The sequence below is a fragment of the Callorhinus ursinus genome, unplaced genomic scaffold (genome assembly GCF_003265705.2).
Source record: "Callorhinus ursinus isolate GAN/ISIS: 27379988/994484 unplaced genomic scaffold, GSC_fseal_2.0 scaffold9, whole genome shotgun sequence".
In the NCBI taxonomy this organism is placed as follows: domain Eukaryota; kingdom Metazoa; phylum Chordata; class Mammalia; order Carnivora; family Otariidae; genus Callorhinus; species Callorhinus ursinus.
In genome coordinates, this window is record NW_027397071.1 from 24,071,521 (window position 1) to 24,087,014 (window position 15,494).

The following is a 15,494-nucleotide window of genomic DNA, read 5'->3' on the forward strand; positions in this document are numbered from 1 at the left end:
TTGATTTTACTTTCAGTATGTCTTCCATAGCTACTCTCAGCCAATAGCTCAGGGTATTTGACACATGGGAGGCATCTCCTGTTTTAAAGATGGGCACACTAAGTCCTGACGCAGTTACTCCCTTAACTTGCCCTAAATAAATCTACAGAATATCTAGAAATGGAAATTGATCCTTGATTAATTTTCTTCCGACCTTTGATTTCAAAAAAAAAAAATCCAAGTCCCTGCAAATTACTATAATGAAGTTTATTTATGCAAAGTTGAATAAATTGAAGCAGGACATGGAACAAGAAGGCTAAACCTAAGACCTTCACTGGGAGAATTCGTCCATTCTTGGGGCCCAGAGGAACCCGTGAAGAGGGGGTATCACAGGGTTGCTCCATGGTCTTGCAAGGTAAGTAGTTATTCTGACTTTACAAGTGAGAAACCGAGGCTGGGAAGGTTGAGCTAACTTTCCCAAGTTCACAGGGCCACTCACTGGCAGAACAGAGACTCATTTCAACGAAGGACTATCTGCAAAAAGCCTGGACTCTTTCCCCTCCTTGGTAGCATTGCTGTGAGCATCAAATGAGGCAAACACTACAGAAAAGTATGCTGGAAAGTGGGCCATTGCCCCTCTCTGTGGTTTCAAGATCCCCACTCTTCTTATGCCTACCCCAAATAGAACAGCGATGGTAGCTGTAAAGCTTTGTGAAAATATAAACAAGAAACTGGCAGTAGCCTGTTACAATTTTTTTTTTTTTAAAGTCTCAAATCTTTTGTTGTAGGGGAATTCTGATCTTGAGATGCTACTTGAAATAAATGGGCCACTGGCCAGGGCTTGGAAATGTCTGTGATATGAAGAACATCATTTGTCTTTTGGCATCTACAGATATGTTATTATTTAATAATAATAAATTACTGACAAAATAGCAAATTTTACACCCTCTTTTTGGAAAACCAATATGTATAGAAAATTATGCTCCAAGCCTAATTCTGCTTACCATTAGATTTATTTCAGTTCCAAAGGAGCACATTGGGGGAGGGATATTTTCTAGCTTTTGAAAATGTGCACTTTGGGGGCAGGGCAGTCTTATTCTCTTCATTCTCCGTTTAGTGGTAAATGAGAGGTAGTTTGAAGTAGCGGGAAGTCAAGTTCATTGCATCATCACTTTCCAGTGCTGGCTCTTAGCTGCTCCTTGGCACGTTTCTTAACCTTTCTGGGTACCCCTCTTTTTATTTTCTCCTCTGTTTCCCCTAAGTGTGGAAGTCAACACTATATACCTGGGAAATGACCTGATCGCTCCAGTCAGATATTTTTATGTGTATTTATTTGAATTGGTAATACACCCATTTGGTTCAAAACTTAAAAGATTATAAAGAGAAATTCTGTGCCATCTCACTCCCGCCTGCTTTTCTCTGGGTGTCCCTGTTCCAGCCCTCAGTTTTATTTTGCAAATTCAGAGGAGGTGAATGGCAAACTAAGCAAGATGACTAGATTTAATCTGAATGAAAGGGATTTATTCTAAAGTGATACTGTACAAGGTGATTATTTGTCCCCTTCATAGCCTCCCTCAAGTTTTCTGAGACTTCAAACAGCAACACTCAACTAAACTACTAGTCACAGTGCCTTTTCAAGAAATTTTGACTTTGAACTTGCTCATGTGCAAAGGAAATGGTTCAACCATTTCTCTAGAACTTGGTTGATAATACATTTTCTTTTGTTCCATTTACAATTTTCTTTTAAAATCTGCCTTTTTCTACTGTTGCATAAGATAGAAGGAATAAGGGAAAGATCTGTTTTGGAATGCTTTGAAATTTTTATACTTTAGGCCCGGACAAAGCATATAAGAATTAAAAGCTTATTTTTAAAATGCCTAATTTCCCTTCAGTTTATTCAATATTTGTAATCCTCTGGTTAAGACTGTTTACTTCTGGGTGCTAACGAATTTATAAGGGCAGGGGTGTTGAACAAATGAACAGCAGTGTAAGGAGAATAGCTAAGCAGACTATTAAGATGTGTCTAGTCCAGCACCTGGCACACAGTCAGGGTAGGACCATTGTTATATAAAATGTCTAATCTATTAAAACATGTTGAACTACGGCCATAGTAACCAAATATTTTCTGCAAATCTTCGGGTTTACAAAGCAAATTAAAAATCATTCTAAAAAACATTTCTCTCTAGCAAAACGGCTACAAGGACCTTATTTTTCCATGATAACGTTGGCTTAATCTAAAATATGGTACGTTATTTTGCAAGAACTGAGGAGCAACACTCCCTTCTCCCTTCTGGCACTGGAGATTTAACTGTGCATGAAGTAGTGATCAAAATCTAACTCAATTCACTTAGGAAAGTAACGTAATTACAACGATATCCACCCCCGTCAGGAAAGGGTTCAGGTTTAAGCATACACAACAGGCCACACTCTATGGATCATGGCAGACATCTAGCGTTGGAAGTTGCTGCATTTGTTTATTTATGGGTGAGGCTTACATTTCCCCCCCTGTTCTATTAATAGAATTACTTAATTAACTCCATTCATTCATTTACTCAGTCCACAGACGTTTCTTAGAGCGTACCAGGGACATAATAGTGAAGATCCGTGCCTACCCTCAAGGAAAACACAATCCGAGCGAAGATTTACTCTTCAATAGTCGTCGGGGTGGTGCCTTTTATGGCGCTCTATCGCTCCTCTCAGGACCAGGTGCCCGAGGTACCGCTCTCCGGGGCTGGCCCGGGCAGGGCGGGGTCAGCCGAGCCGCCGCCGCCGCTGCCCCCGCCGCTGCCCCCGCCGCTGCCCCAGCGCTCTCCCTCCCGCGCAGTCTTTAATTTCGCAGCTCCGACCACCGGAAATTAGCCGCGGGCGGAGGGGACCCGGCAGAGCGCGGGTGAGCGCAGCGTGGGGAGGGCGCGCCCGCCAGCCTAGCCCGGCGCCCGCGGGACGCGCCGCCAGCGCCCTCTCCGCCGGGGGCTCGGCGCTCGCCCACCTCTTCCAAATTTAACCATTACCTAAATCCGAAGGGAAATGAGCAAACCTCTCGGATTGGGTGTCAAGGTATTTTCAGCCTTGTTGGGCGTATTTATCCCGAAGTGTTTCCACAACAAGCTATTTCGGGGCAGCGGGGCAGGTTTCGCTCTGCGGACGCCGCGGCCACTCGCCGGGCTCCAGGCCGGCGACACCGCTGGCCGGTGGTGATTCACGGCCCCGACCCGGGGGCGGCCCCTGCCCAAGCAGGCGGCGGGGTTGGGGTGGGGGTGGAGGCGTCCGGGGCCACAGGGGCGGGGAGACCTCCTCCGAGCTGGCGCTCCCACTCCCCGGCGCTTCAGTCAATCTGTGTCCTGAATCTGTGACTTCTTCTCGCTGCGGAAGTCTCCCAAGAGCCAAGAATGGTTCATTTTCTTTTGAGTCATTTCTAGTGCCTGGGTGTTGGGCCCTCCGGGTCTCCCCACCCCCGCAGTCCCACAGAGCAAAAACGCCAAGGACCTCCTGGGAGGGCGGCTGAAGAGGCCGGGCCCCCTGTCCGCCTCCTAGCCCCTTGCGCAAAGGAGCGCGCCCAGACTGGGGGTTGGGGGGGCAGGTCTGAGAGGGCTAAGAGAGCTACTCCTTAACGCTCAGGAAGTGAAGCTTGTGGTTTTGGGGGCTGAGCTCGGAAGGAGATTAAAAAAAAAAGAGAGAGAGAGAGAGAGAGAGAACGCGCAGGCTCTCCCGAAAGCAGCTCAGTTTGAAAACTCTCGGAGCGCAGTGCCCGCGCCCTGACCCCGCAGGTAGGTCTGTTGCGCCTGTTCTGCGCCTGCCCCCCTGGTGGGGGCGGCCGCGGGGACTAACGGGGCAGCGCCACTGCGGGGGCGACCAGAGGGCGCTGCCGGGATCCCCCCCGGCTGCTGGCCGCTGTGCGGGAGCCCCGAGAACCCTATCCGCAAGGGATTTTGGCGCAGGGGAGCAGGATTCATCCGGGAAGGAAACATCTGGTGGGGAGGCGGTGGCAGCTGGGCTCAGGAGGCTGCCCGTCGGCGCCTCCACTCCCGCCTTCCCGGGCCCAGACCGTGAAGAGAGGCCCCAGGCCGCGTGCGCTCGGGGGGCGCCCCGCCCTCCCGCCGCCAGCTGCTGCGCCAGGTAGCCTTCCCACGCGCTCAGCCCTCGTCCCTACCACCCCCCAACCCATTCCGCTCTCCCAGGATCGGGCCGGGCCAGCCGGCAGGAGAGAAAGGCGCGGGGCTCGGCCTGGGTGGAGAGGACGCCTGGGTGCCCTCCTGATTCCGCGCGATCCCAGCCAGCACAGGCTCAGCGCCCGCGCGGACAGTTCCCCCTCTGTCACCACCTCCGCCCGACTTCGCGCCGACGCAGACCCAAGCCTCACGAGGGCCCTCGAGACCATTTCACCCCGTATTCCTTTACCTCTGAGTTTCATGGCTGTCTAAGGAATTCGTTTTTAAGTTTGTGGTGTCTAATTATACGGCCGAAGTGGCGGCGCAAGCAGAGGCCCAGGGAAAACTGTGGTGGCCGAACTGCGTCCTGGGGCGGCCCCAGCACCTCCAAACCTCCGACCTTAGGGGCGGACTCAGACGGGAGCAGGTGGCACCCTCACTCCTAGGGGCCTTCTGGCTCTTAGGACTCCTGAAAGTTCTCCTGAGATTCCACTACATGCCCCAGCCGTCTTTTCTCCCGAGCCTATCGCCGCTCCACCCCACCCCCAGGGAGGGGGACACAGTGGGACGTGGAATGCCCTCTAGGGAACGAGTCCCTGAGAACTCGTTTTGAGCTCGGAGCGCCAACGGGCAGTCTTACTGTCCTGCATCCTGCCCTGAGAGCCAGGCAGCTCCGAATCTGGCAGCCTAAGCCTCGCGAAGGCCAAGGACTAGGGGTCTTGCTCCGGCCCGTGGTCCCCCAGCACACTTGTTCCTGAACTAGACAAGACCATGGAGAGCTGCTGTGCCCGAAGAGCCTGCAGCTCCCGTGTGAACCTGACCTCCATCGAGAGGAAGGCAAATTCGTTTTCCCCAGACCTAGTAGCCGGTCTGGTTCCGCCCCCAGCAGCCCCGCGCGGAGCTGGAGGCGCTGCCCCGCCTCACGGCCGGGCTCAGGTTTCGACCCCGGGATTAGGTGAACTGATTGGGGGTTAATGAGAGCGGCGCCGCGGGCAGCCAGCTCCCTCCCGCGCCTGGACCCCCGCGCTCTGGCCGCCGCGGAGCACCCTGCGCTCTCCGCGTCCGCTAAACTGTTGGTTCTCCGCGGACTCCAGACACAGCGCAGTTCACAGCCAGCGCGGGCGAATGGGGCTCGACTTCCCCTAAAACAAGGTTTTCGGTGAGCAGAACGAAAAGTGCTTTTTCCCAGGACTTGGTTTCCGAGGTTAGGTCTCCATGGTCTGGGGTGTCTTGCCCCAGGCTTCTGCCTGCCTCCGCGGCACTTGCGTCTCCAGACCAACTTTTTCCTCGCGTGAGGCACGAGTGAGGGGCGAGGGAGATCCCCGGGATGCGAGTTCCACTAGGGGCCGGGGTCGGTCCTCTGTCATACCCCCTCCCACCACCTTCCTGTTCCTCTTCTCTCCTGCCTTTCTTTATCCAGCTTCTGCTGCCCTCAGCTCCTCTGCAGCTGTCACCCGACCCTGCTCCTCAGCCTGCCTAGTGCGCTCCTCCCCTCCCACCCCCCTCCAGTTTCTAGCAGGCTCCAGAAGGGCTTGGCTCCTAGCCCCTTCCCGGTCCTCGAGCGCGAACACATCCCTCGGCCCTAAATCGATCAGCGCGTCCCTGCTGCCCTCTTCCCCAGCCCGAAAACAGGGCCAGGCAGGCAGTGAGTGGTCGAGCGGGGGTAACTGGCCAGTTGGGGACATCGGCTCTCCGGAAAGTTTGATTGCCAGAGCGAGTTTTGCGAGGGAAGGGGAGGGGCCAAGGGGGGGTGGGCAGGGCAGAAGGAAGAGGCCTGAGCCTGGGCCCCGAGACGGGTTTTACCGCTCAGCTGTGACGGCGGCGGCGCGCTCGCGCCACCTGTCCGAGTGCCACCTGGTGAGCGCGGCGCAGCGGGGCCAAGCCCCTCCTCCTGCGGGCCTTCCTCCCTCCTCCCGGCCGGAGCTCTCTCTCCACCCGGCTGCCCAGTCCCGAGCCCCGGAGCGTGCTGACCCGCGTTTCCACCCGGTTCTTCTCCTCTCGCAGGTCTCCGCCTGGCTGGGGCTGAGCAAGTACTCCGGGTAACAGTGGGCTGACTGCGGCTCCAGGGAGCCGAGTGGGGAGCGCGCCCGACCACCATGCCGCGTTCGTTCCTTGTCAAGAGCAAGAAGGCTCACAGTTACCACCAGCCGCGCTCCCCGGGACGCGACTATTCCCTACGCCTGGAGAATGTCCTGGCGTCAGGCGGAGCAGGTACAGAGTGCGCGGGGGCCGGGCGGGGCTTCCAGGGATGTAGATTCTGAGCCCCGCCACACCATCCCCCAGGAACCCGGCAGGGAGACCCTGACGCCCCCTTTGCTGCCTTTTCTGTTTCCTACCGTCCGGGTCCCTTCCGGGCTTGTCGCCTAGGTGCCACAGCCTCTTTGCTCCCGCCCTCGGATCCGGAAGGGTTCCCAGCCAGGTCTGGGAAAAGACGAGGACGCCAGGGTGCCACGGTCTGGGGGGCGCCACTTCAGAACCCAATCAGGCCCAGCCTGAGCTCCTATCCTCCCTCCTCTCCGCAGACAGCACCTCGAGCGCAGACGGGGCGAAGACGGAGCCCCGGCGTCGTCTGTCCCCCGAGGCACAGTTGACCGAGGTCCCAGAGAGATCCTCCGCATCCCCGGGCAGCTGTGAGGGCAGCGTCTGCGACCGGAGCTCAGAGTTTGAGGACTTCTGGAGGCCTCCGTCGCCCTCTGTGTCTCCAGGTAGGAACCCACTGGGAGCTCTGGGGCCGAGGCGGCAAGGAATAAACTGAGGCGGCTTTGGGTGGAGAAATGCTAAAAGGATGGCAGAGAGTCTTTCCGAGAGGAGAGCGCTTGTTTATGGGGTAAGGAGGCCCGTGGGGGAGGCATCTGGCTTCTGAACCGGGACTGAGTTAGCCTGTTCGCAGGGTCTGCTGCTTGGATCCGAGGCGGCTGGACCCGGCTTGTTCATTCCCAACATTCGTTTGGCAGAGATGGTGGGTGAGAGAAAGTAAATGAGTCGTCTTGACCGACAGCAACTGAGACATTTCGTTTTCTCATCAGCTGACTGTTTAGAAAGAGCTGGGATCCCAAAATCCAGACCCTCCCAGTCTCAAACAGAGACCTGGGCAGTCTTTAAAACTTCCTCTGGCTCCTGCAGCAACGCGCCTGGCAGAGCTGGGTGCCAAGCAAGAGGGACGGGTCGGGCTGAAAATCTCTGCCCTCCTCTGAGTCTTCGTAGGCGTGGATCGGGGGTCCTGTTTCAGTTTTCGTTTTGCTGGGTTGGCCTAGTCTTGGGGACCAGTCCGTTGGCTTAATTTCCAGACAGCAATTGAGGCTTGCGCAAACGTTGGGTGGGAGCAAGTCTTGGGTACTGGCCAGGGAAGGAGAACGCAAACCAGCCGGATTCTGCCAAGTGCCTGTTATTTCCAGATTGCACTCACTAGTTTTAAAAGACAGCCCCAACCCCATCCCACACACAGTGCGTTGACTTGACTAAAGCCATAACTCCAGCGAGTGTGTCTGGGAGCCTGCGACTGGGGGATTCTTCTTGGCTGTGCAGGACACGGCCCTGCAAGACTGGGTGCCGCAGGAATCTCTCCGACGGAAACTTGGGGTACAGCCTGTCACAGAAACGGCTAGCCCGGAGTGTAGGGTGGGAACAGATTTGTAAATTCGTATGCAAATGGAGAAAGGATACGTTGGATATCTGGTTTTAGCAAAATTCACGTTGTGCAGGGGGTGCAGAAGGCCACGAATATGGGAAAGCCATGTCCCTGGCAGGTGGTGGCTAAACCTTAATGAAAAATTTGGATTTTTCCCCCTCATAAAACTATGACAGGAATGAGAATAGGAGTATTTGGCAGGCAGTTCAAGCTCCAAACCCTCTTGCCACTGCCCCTTTGCTACCTGCCCTGGCTATTTAATAACTGTGAGGAATGTTAACACCTTCCCGTTTTTGTTTTTTTTTTTCCAAACAGATGTCTTCGGTAGGCCAGGCCGCATTTTATTGGTCCTTTCCCCTCCCTCCTTATCTACCCCAGAAAGAAAAAGGACGGAGTGGGAACCTGTAGGGGCCGGGAGAGTGTTGGCACTGGGCGCTGGACGCTCTGCGCAGGAGCACTGTCCAGACCCTAACTGTGGCCACGTTCTCCTGCTTAGCTCAGCTCAGAACATTTCTCCAGCACAGACAGCTTGGCGCGCTTTTCTCTGCGGGACCGCGAAGTGCTCGGGTCCCGCCAGCAAGGACCCTCTTAACGTCGTTTCCGCTGCCCTGGCGCCAAATTTACCCATCTCCTCGGCCGATGTCATTTTAATTATCCGTTCGCCGCCCTGCCGCCTCCAGTGATCCTCGAGGCCCCAGAGACCGGGTCCGCGTTTTTTCCCGGGGGCGTCATGGCACCTAGCGCGGCGCCTGGCGCACGGAGTACTCCACCAGCGCCGGGCGACTGGCAGACGCCGCCGGGCGGCCTCCGCCCCGCCGTCTGAAGCCTAACCGGACGCCCCCTTGTGCCTCCACAGCCTCGGAGAAGTCGGCGTGCCCATCGCTGGACGAAGCCCAGCCGTTGCCCCTGCCCTTCAAGCCGTACTCTTGGAGCGGCCTGGCGGGTTCTGACCTGCGGCACTTGGTGCACAGCTACCGGCCGTGCGCGGCCCTGGAGCACCGCGCCGGCCTGGGCCTCTTCTGCGAGCGCGCCCCGGAGCCAGGCCACCCCGCGGCGCTCTACGGCCCGGAGCGGGCTGCGGGCGGCGCGGGGGCCGGGGCGCCGGGGGCAGGCAGCGCAGGAGGTGGCGCTGCGGGCGGCGCGGGCCTGGGGCTCTACGGCGACTTCGGGCCCGCGGCGGCGGGGCTGTACGAGCGGCCGACGGCGGCGGCGGCCGGAGGGCTGTATGCGGAGCGCGGCCACGGGCTGCACGCGGACAAGGGCGCCGGCGTCAAGGTGGAGTCGGAGCTGCTGTGCACCCGCCTGCTGCTGGGCGGCGGCTCCTACAAGTGCATAAAGTGCAGCAAGGTGAGGCTCCCGCGCGCCTGGCTTTGTCGGCCCCGCGCCCGCGCCCCCGACCCACGCCCCTTGGCCCCTCTCAGCGGCCTTCTTCCCGGCCCCACCCGCCTCAGGTGTTCTCCACGCCGCACGGGCTCGAGGTGCACGTGCGCAGGTCCCACAGCGGCACGAGACCCTTTGCGTGCGAGATGTGCGGCAAGACCTTCGGGCACGCGGTGAGCCTGGAGCAGCATAAAGCCGTGCACTCGCAGGTAAGGGCGGGGCGTATGGCCTCGGGCGGCCCTGTTCAGGTTTTCACAGTCGGGGATGTTCTGCTTGTCTGTGCAGCACCGGCCACCCTCCGCCTGGCAGCTTTTCCCTTGGGCTTCCCTGGATTGCCCCCAGTCTCCTCCACCATGTCCCTTTGCCCAGATGTAGGTGTGTAGGGAAAGGTGGCCGGCTCAGTCTTAGAGGCAGCCCTAGAGTTTGGTGTCACATCATTGTACGCCTCCAGAGGGTGATCCAGATCGTTACTTTGGGTTTGAGGAGGGTTTCTATGCGCCCTTGCTGCTGATATATCAGATTTATTAGCTCTGGTTTTTTTGCCTCGCTTCTTTTCACCAGATGGCTGTCACTTAATCTGTACTGACCCCTCCCAACTGAAAGGAAGGGATGTCAGCTCATTGAGAGCATCCAGGAGCATATTTGTCCTGCTGTTATTTCATGCATTCCTTTATTAGTATTTGTTGTCCAACTTCCAGCTGCTAGGCTCTTGAGAATCATGGAACACAGCAGGTCCCTGACAGGATGCCCCCACGGAATTTTTCAGTTTAGCTGAATGACAGAGGGTAGATAAGCAATTAAGTACGCAAGTAACGATGACAAGTGAATGCTTACTTACAGAAACTTATTTACGAAAAAGAGTACCATTCTCCCATCTCTCTCAACAAGGGCTAGAGGGCGCGGTGGTCTCAAGTGACTGAGGTCTAAGCCTCCTCTTGAGGAGGGTGGAGAAGTGTTTGTAAATGGGTGTCAAAAAAGCAGGGTGGGGATACGTTTTTGCCATGGGGTGTGGAGGGTTGTGGGTGAAAAGTGTTTGGGTAGAAAAAGTGTTAAAGGGGAAGAGGCTGGGGTGGGGAGGGTGGAGTTTGGAAATAAATCTGGAGACAGGGATGATGGGGCAGGCTAAGTGGAAGGGGAGCCTGAAGGAAGGGAGAGCCCTGGTTTGGGGGATTTTATGGTCAGGTTGGTGGTGAAGAAGACGGCAGCCTACATGACTACAAAAGGAATGCCACATCTTTCTATCCACAGGAACGCAGCTTTGACTGTAAGATCTGTGGCAAGAGCTTCAAGAGGTCATCTACGCTGTCTACGCACTTGCTCATCCACTCAGACACCCGGCCCTACCCTTGTCAGTACTGTGGCAAGAGATTCCACCAGAAGTCAGACATGAAGAAACACACCTTCATCCACACTGGTAAGCTGAAAGCCCTCTGGCTTGTCTGAAAACACCTGGGGAAGGCTGGCGTGGAAGAGCATTGTTCTTCCTTCTGAGGCCAATATAATTCGCCTTTGCTCTGATATTCTGGCTACAGAGTGAGTGGTAGATGAGGCCTTCTAGATGGAGTTAATCACTGCAGTGTGTTCAAGAAAACAAGGAGGCAGATTCTCTTAGATTCATTTACATACAAGGTTCTCCCCAGAGGGCCCTTGGTGTGGCGCTGCATTTGAAGAACCATTCAGAAGGCCAACCTCAGGTTCTCTATCCTTGCAAAAACTATTTTCCTCTAGTTTAGCTGCTGCTCCAACTGCTGCCTGCTCTGGGTGAAATACTAAGCTCCAGAGAGTGAGGTCTTTCTCCAGGGCTGCCACCCAGCCTTTTAGGGAAGCAGGAAGCCTTATGTGTGGTCTCTTGGCTGTATTTCTTGCAGTCTAAAAGCCTGTTCTGATTGAGGAGGAAAAAACAATGGTAAATATTACTAAGCTGTCTGCTAAGCACTTTTTAAATGCATTATCTCATTTTACACTCACAAGAAGTCTGGGAGGTAGAGACTATTCCTTATCCCTATTCTAGAGATGAGGAAAGTGAGGCACAGAAGGGTCAGGTAACCTGTCCAGGGCCCTGATAGCAAGCAACAGGGCCAGAACTTAAATTCAGGTCTTCCTGACCTCAAATGTGTATTATCTTGACCACTGTTTACTGTATTCTATTTTCAGAGCCATGAGGGTTGGTAGATGTAGAAAGCTTCTATTCACTTACTGCCCTTTTCAAAATATCAGTGAGTTCATGCCATAATAATGGTAACTCTTTACCTATTATAATACTTCATAATTTAGAAACTGCTTTCAAACCTATCCCTTCTTAAAAAAATCTATCCCCCCCTTTTTTTAAGATTTTAGTTATTTATTTGAGAGAGATATAGAGGGCATGAGTGGGAGGGGCAGAGGGAGAGGGACAAGGAGACTCCCCCCTGAGCCAGACTTGGGGCTTGATCCCAGGACCTTGAGATCATGACCTGAGTCAGACGCTTAACTGACTGAGCCACGCAGGCACCCCTATCCCTTCCTTTGATCCTCACTGCCACCCCAGTAAGTAGCCTTAGGGTGATGAAACTCAGGGTGATGAAGTGATTTACCGAAGATCAGACTGAGAGTAAATCTTGGGGCCATGGAATGCTCTGGATTCCAATCCTGGGATTGGAATGTTAGGTAAAGACCTAACATTTTGATTGTATATCAGTGGCAGTTTTAATGCCAGGAGCAGTCTCTTTAATAGTAAATAAGACATGTACAAGAGACCCAGAATTCTGACTATTTTATTCCAGAATATGCATACTGATTTAAAGCAAATTTCAGTGTATTCCAAATACCTACCTTTGATGCTTATAAATATGTTTGGGCAGTGTAGACCCCCTTCAGAAAACCCAGAAAAATATCCTACTTTAATCATGATCCCTTACCTGAAATTTCCGTTAACTCACTCCTTTTAAGTAAAGGTATTCAGGACCCTTACCAAAATGCAACTAGGATTTTTTTTACTTTTTTTAAAAAAGATTTTATTTATTTATTTGACAGAGAGATAGAGAGAGAGAGCACAAGTAGACAGAGTGGCAAGCGGAGGGAGAGGGAGAAGCAGGCTCTCCGGTGAGCAGGGAGCGTGATGCAAGGCTCGATCCCAGGACCCTGGGATCATGATCTGAGCTGAAGACAGACACTTAACAGACTGAGCCACCCAGGCGCCCAAAATGCAACTAGGATCTTGACTGAATGAAACATTAAGTCTTTATCAAACATTCACATCATAGCTAGAATTTGTTTCTCAGATTTGTTTGACTAAAGGGATAGGCTAAATTTTGATGGGTGGTTCCTTATTAAAGAAATCTGAAACATGAAGACAGAAAGGGGTGCAGCAAGAGGGACAGAAGTTTCCTCAAAAACAAACCTCATCTATTTTGTGCACTTTTCCAAGACCAAGCCCTGACAATAATGACATGCTAAGGCTCTTTGGAAATTCATGTTATTTACCCAAATATTAAACAGCACATGAATTCGGGGGGAAGACAAAACTTTTTTTGTCTTTTTTTTTTTTTAAGATTTTTATTTTTTTACAGGGGTCCCAGTCTAGAACTTAGAAAAGTAGAGGTAAAAGATATTTTTTCTCCTCTACAAGGTTATAAAAGGAAGGAAACAACCAGCAATACTGAAAAAGATATTTATTTGGGAGAGAAAGAGAGAGAGAGCGTGTGGGGAGGGAGAGAAAGAGGGAAAGAATCTTAAGCAGACTCTGTGCTGAGGACAGAGCTTGACAAAGGGCTCGATCTCAGAACCCTGAGATCATGACCTGAGCCAAAACCAAGAGTCGGACACTCAACCAACTAAGCCACCCAGGCGCCCCTGAAACTTTTTCTCTTTGTTACTTATTAATTTATGGTGAACACTTGCAAGGATATAAAGAATCCTTATAAAAAGAAAATAAAATCAAGTTGGAAAGGATCTGCTATTTAAGAAATACTTTGTGACCCAAATGTGGAGTTTTAAAAATAAGACTTTGAGACATGTCTGTGCTTCAGATGCATTCTATCATCCTTCAAAAGCAAGAAAGAAGGCAGGCTCACTGGTCCATACAAACCAACACCCACTTGGAAACTCAGATTTGAAAACTTCCTCTGAATTAGAGCAGAGTCACATGGCCCCCACCCCCACATTGAACATCTGCTGTGGGAGCGCTCTGCTTCTAAAGTCAGGGGTATCTTGCCAGGGTGGATTCAGCTGTGAGTCTGGGCACGTGGCCTTTGCTGTTTCCGTTTAGCAGGAAACGGTTTGAGGCCTTTTGCTGGGAACCCCCGCTCAGAAAGTCTCCCTTTCACTTGCTGCACCCATGACTTCCCAGGACTTGCGTTGCAACACGTCACCCTCCAAGTTGCTTGAAGGTCTTAGGCTGTGGTGCAGCCAGCTGCTGCCAAGAGCATGTGGGTCACAGTGAGTCCCCTCTAGCTTGATCATAAGCTCATACTTCCTTCCCTCCCCTCCTCCCTCCTCGCAGGTGAGAAGCCCCACAAATGCCAGGTGTGTGGGAAGGCATTCAGCCAGAGCTCCAACCTCATCACCCATAGCCGCAAGCACACAGGCTTCAAACCCTTTGGCTGTGACCTGTGTGGGAAGGGCTTCCAGAGGAAGGTGGACCTCAGGCGGCACCGGGAGACCCAGCATGGGCTCAAATGAAGGCCCTGATTGGCTGCAAGGAGCAGTTACACAACACTACGGACGGCAGCCTCCCCACATGCCACCGTCCACGTCTGACTTCTCAGGCCCTCCATTCCTGTCCAAAACTCCCAGCAGGGTGAGCCCCTTCACCTTACTTCTGGGAACTGCCAGAAGGGATAAGTTATCCTTTCAAAGTTCAGCCCAGAGTGGGAACCAAATAACTCACTGGGTTTTGGACACACCAAATAGGCTCCCTGACACCTGAAGACTCGAAGTCAAGGGGGGATCAGCTAAAATCTCAGGCCCTGCAGTTCTTCGCATTCCCAGCCCTGCTCCACAGACAGGAAAGTCCTTCAGGTTTTTACCCTCCTCTTGCCCCACTCCAGATACTTGTGTGGAAGAGGAGGGGTCACCATCTACAAGGTGGACACATGCTAATGTTTTTTTTATCTAGAATGAAAAATGAGTGTTACTTTTTGTTTTTCTTTCTGGGGAGTCTTAATCCCTTTCTATTGGGTGCTGCCTATAAATCTTGGAGGGATCAATTCTCCCACTCGAAGACTGGTTCAGAAACGGATTTGGGGAAGGAGTTTCATGCTTTTAAAATTACAAAATACACTGTCCAGCCTGCTCCAAGCAGGAGCAGAAGACACGTGGACTTGGTGGTGAGAGGACAGGAGAGTCCTTTCTGCAGGAGGCTTGTGAAGGCTCCCTCTGAGGAGCTGGGATGACAGAGCAACACCTCTGGACAAGATACCACCCCCTCACTCAGCAGGTGTTTGTTGACCACCAGGTTCCCGGCCTATGCTAGGTATGGGGGAGCCAGAGATTAAAGTTACGGCCCCTGCCCTTCAGAAGCTAACAGTTGTACCTCCTCCAAGTGGCTGGATCTGCTTTTTCCCTCCTAGGGAATTCAGAGAAGACAAAACAAAATCTTGACCCTTCTTTTCTGACACGTTTGGATTTTATCAAGAATAAACAACAACAGCAACAAAAATAGCTGAACAGATACTTCCAAGATGCGTGTGTATATTCAGTTTTTTAATGTTAAGCTGATATTTTTAAGATGTCTAAGCTAGCAGGCATGTGGAGTGACCCTCCATGTGTACTATAAAGAAGAAAAAGTGGTATTTTTACTTTGATGAGGTTTGTAAATGTTTTTAGATCTTCTGGAGTGCATTATGTTTGTTAATACATATTTATTAGAATGATGTTTTAAGTTAATAAAGTATTAAGACTCTGACCTATTGCTTTTCATTTAGGCAGGAAATTGGGGAAAGACCTTTGTTTTAGTCTGTAGTGGGAGTTGGCACTGAAAGACAAACTACCGTGGGGTATTAAAAGTAAAGAAGGCAAGCCAATATCCAGAAGAGAAGAAAATGCAATTGCTCTGATTTTCATTTGCTTTTTACTTCTATACCTCAAAGATCCTTCTTTCTTAACAGAAAAACGAGGTATACAAAACTAAGCTCCTACCTTTTAAAGTCCCTAGTGGTCCCACATGAACATAGGTACTTCTGAGGACTTCAGGGTTGTTTCTGTGGGTTGGTAGGTTGGTGGGTGGGTTTTTGGTGTTTTGTTTTTTTTTTTTTATAGGCCAGAAGGCTCCCAGATAAATAAAGAAATCACAGGTCTTAGGTCCGGAAATAGAATGTTAGTCACAGCTCTGTCACCAATATGTTGTGTGACTTAGACAACTTCTTTGGCTTCCAGTTTCC

The 15,494-nt window shown here is 52.3% G+C and overlaps 1 protein-coding gene across 4 annotated transcripts; it reads left to right on the forward strand.

Annotated features, from left to right (window-relative positions):
• The first annotated feature begins 3,658 nt into the window (after positions 1-3,658).
• GFI1 (growth factor independent 1 transcriptional repressor) lies at positions 3,659-15,019 on the forward strand. Of its 4 annotated transcripts, none has more exons than XM_025872191.2 (7): positions 3,659-3,746; positions 6,132-6,338; positions 6,650-6,832; positions 8,612-9,102; positions 9,207-9,344; positions 10,384-10,549; positions 13,616-15,019. In XM_025872191.2, exons 2-7 carry the CDS (start codon positions 6,224-6,226, stop codon positions 13,792-13,794), a joined length of 1,272 nt encoding a protein of 423 aa, XP_025727976.1. In that variant the 5' UTR covers positions 3,659-3,746; positions 6,132-6,223; the 3' UTR covers positions 13,795-15,019. The 4 variants fall into 4 exon arrangements, with proteins under 4 accessions (XP_025727976.1, XP_025727979.1, XP_025727978.1 ...); XM_025872194.2 differs by lacking the exon at positions 3,659-3,746 and adding an exon at positions 3,825-4,095; XM_025872193.2 differs by lacking the exon at positions 3,659-3,746 and adding an exon at positions 4,527-5,286.
• The last annotated feature ends 475 nt before the right edge of the window (positions 15,020-15,494 follow it).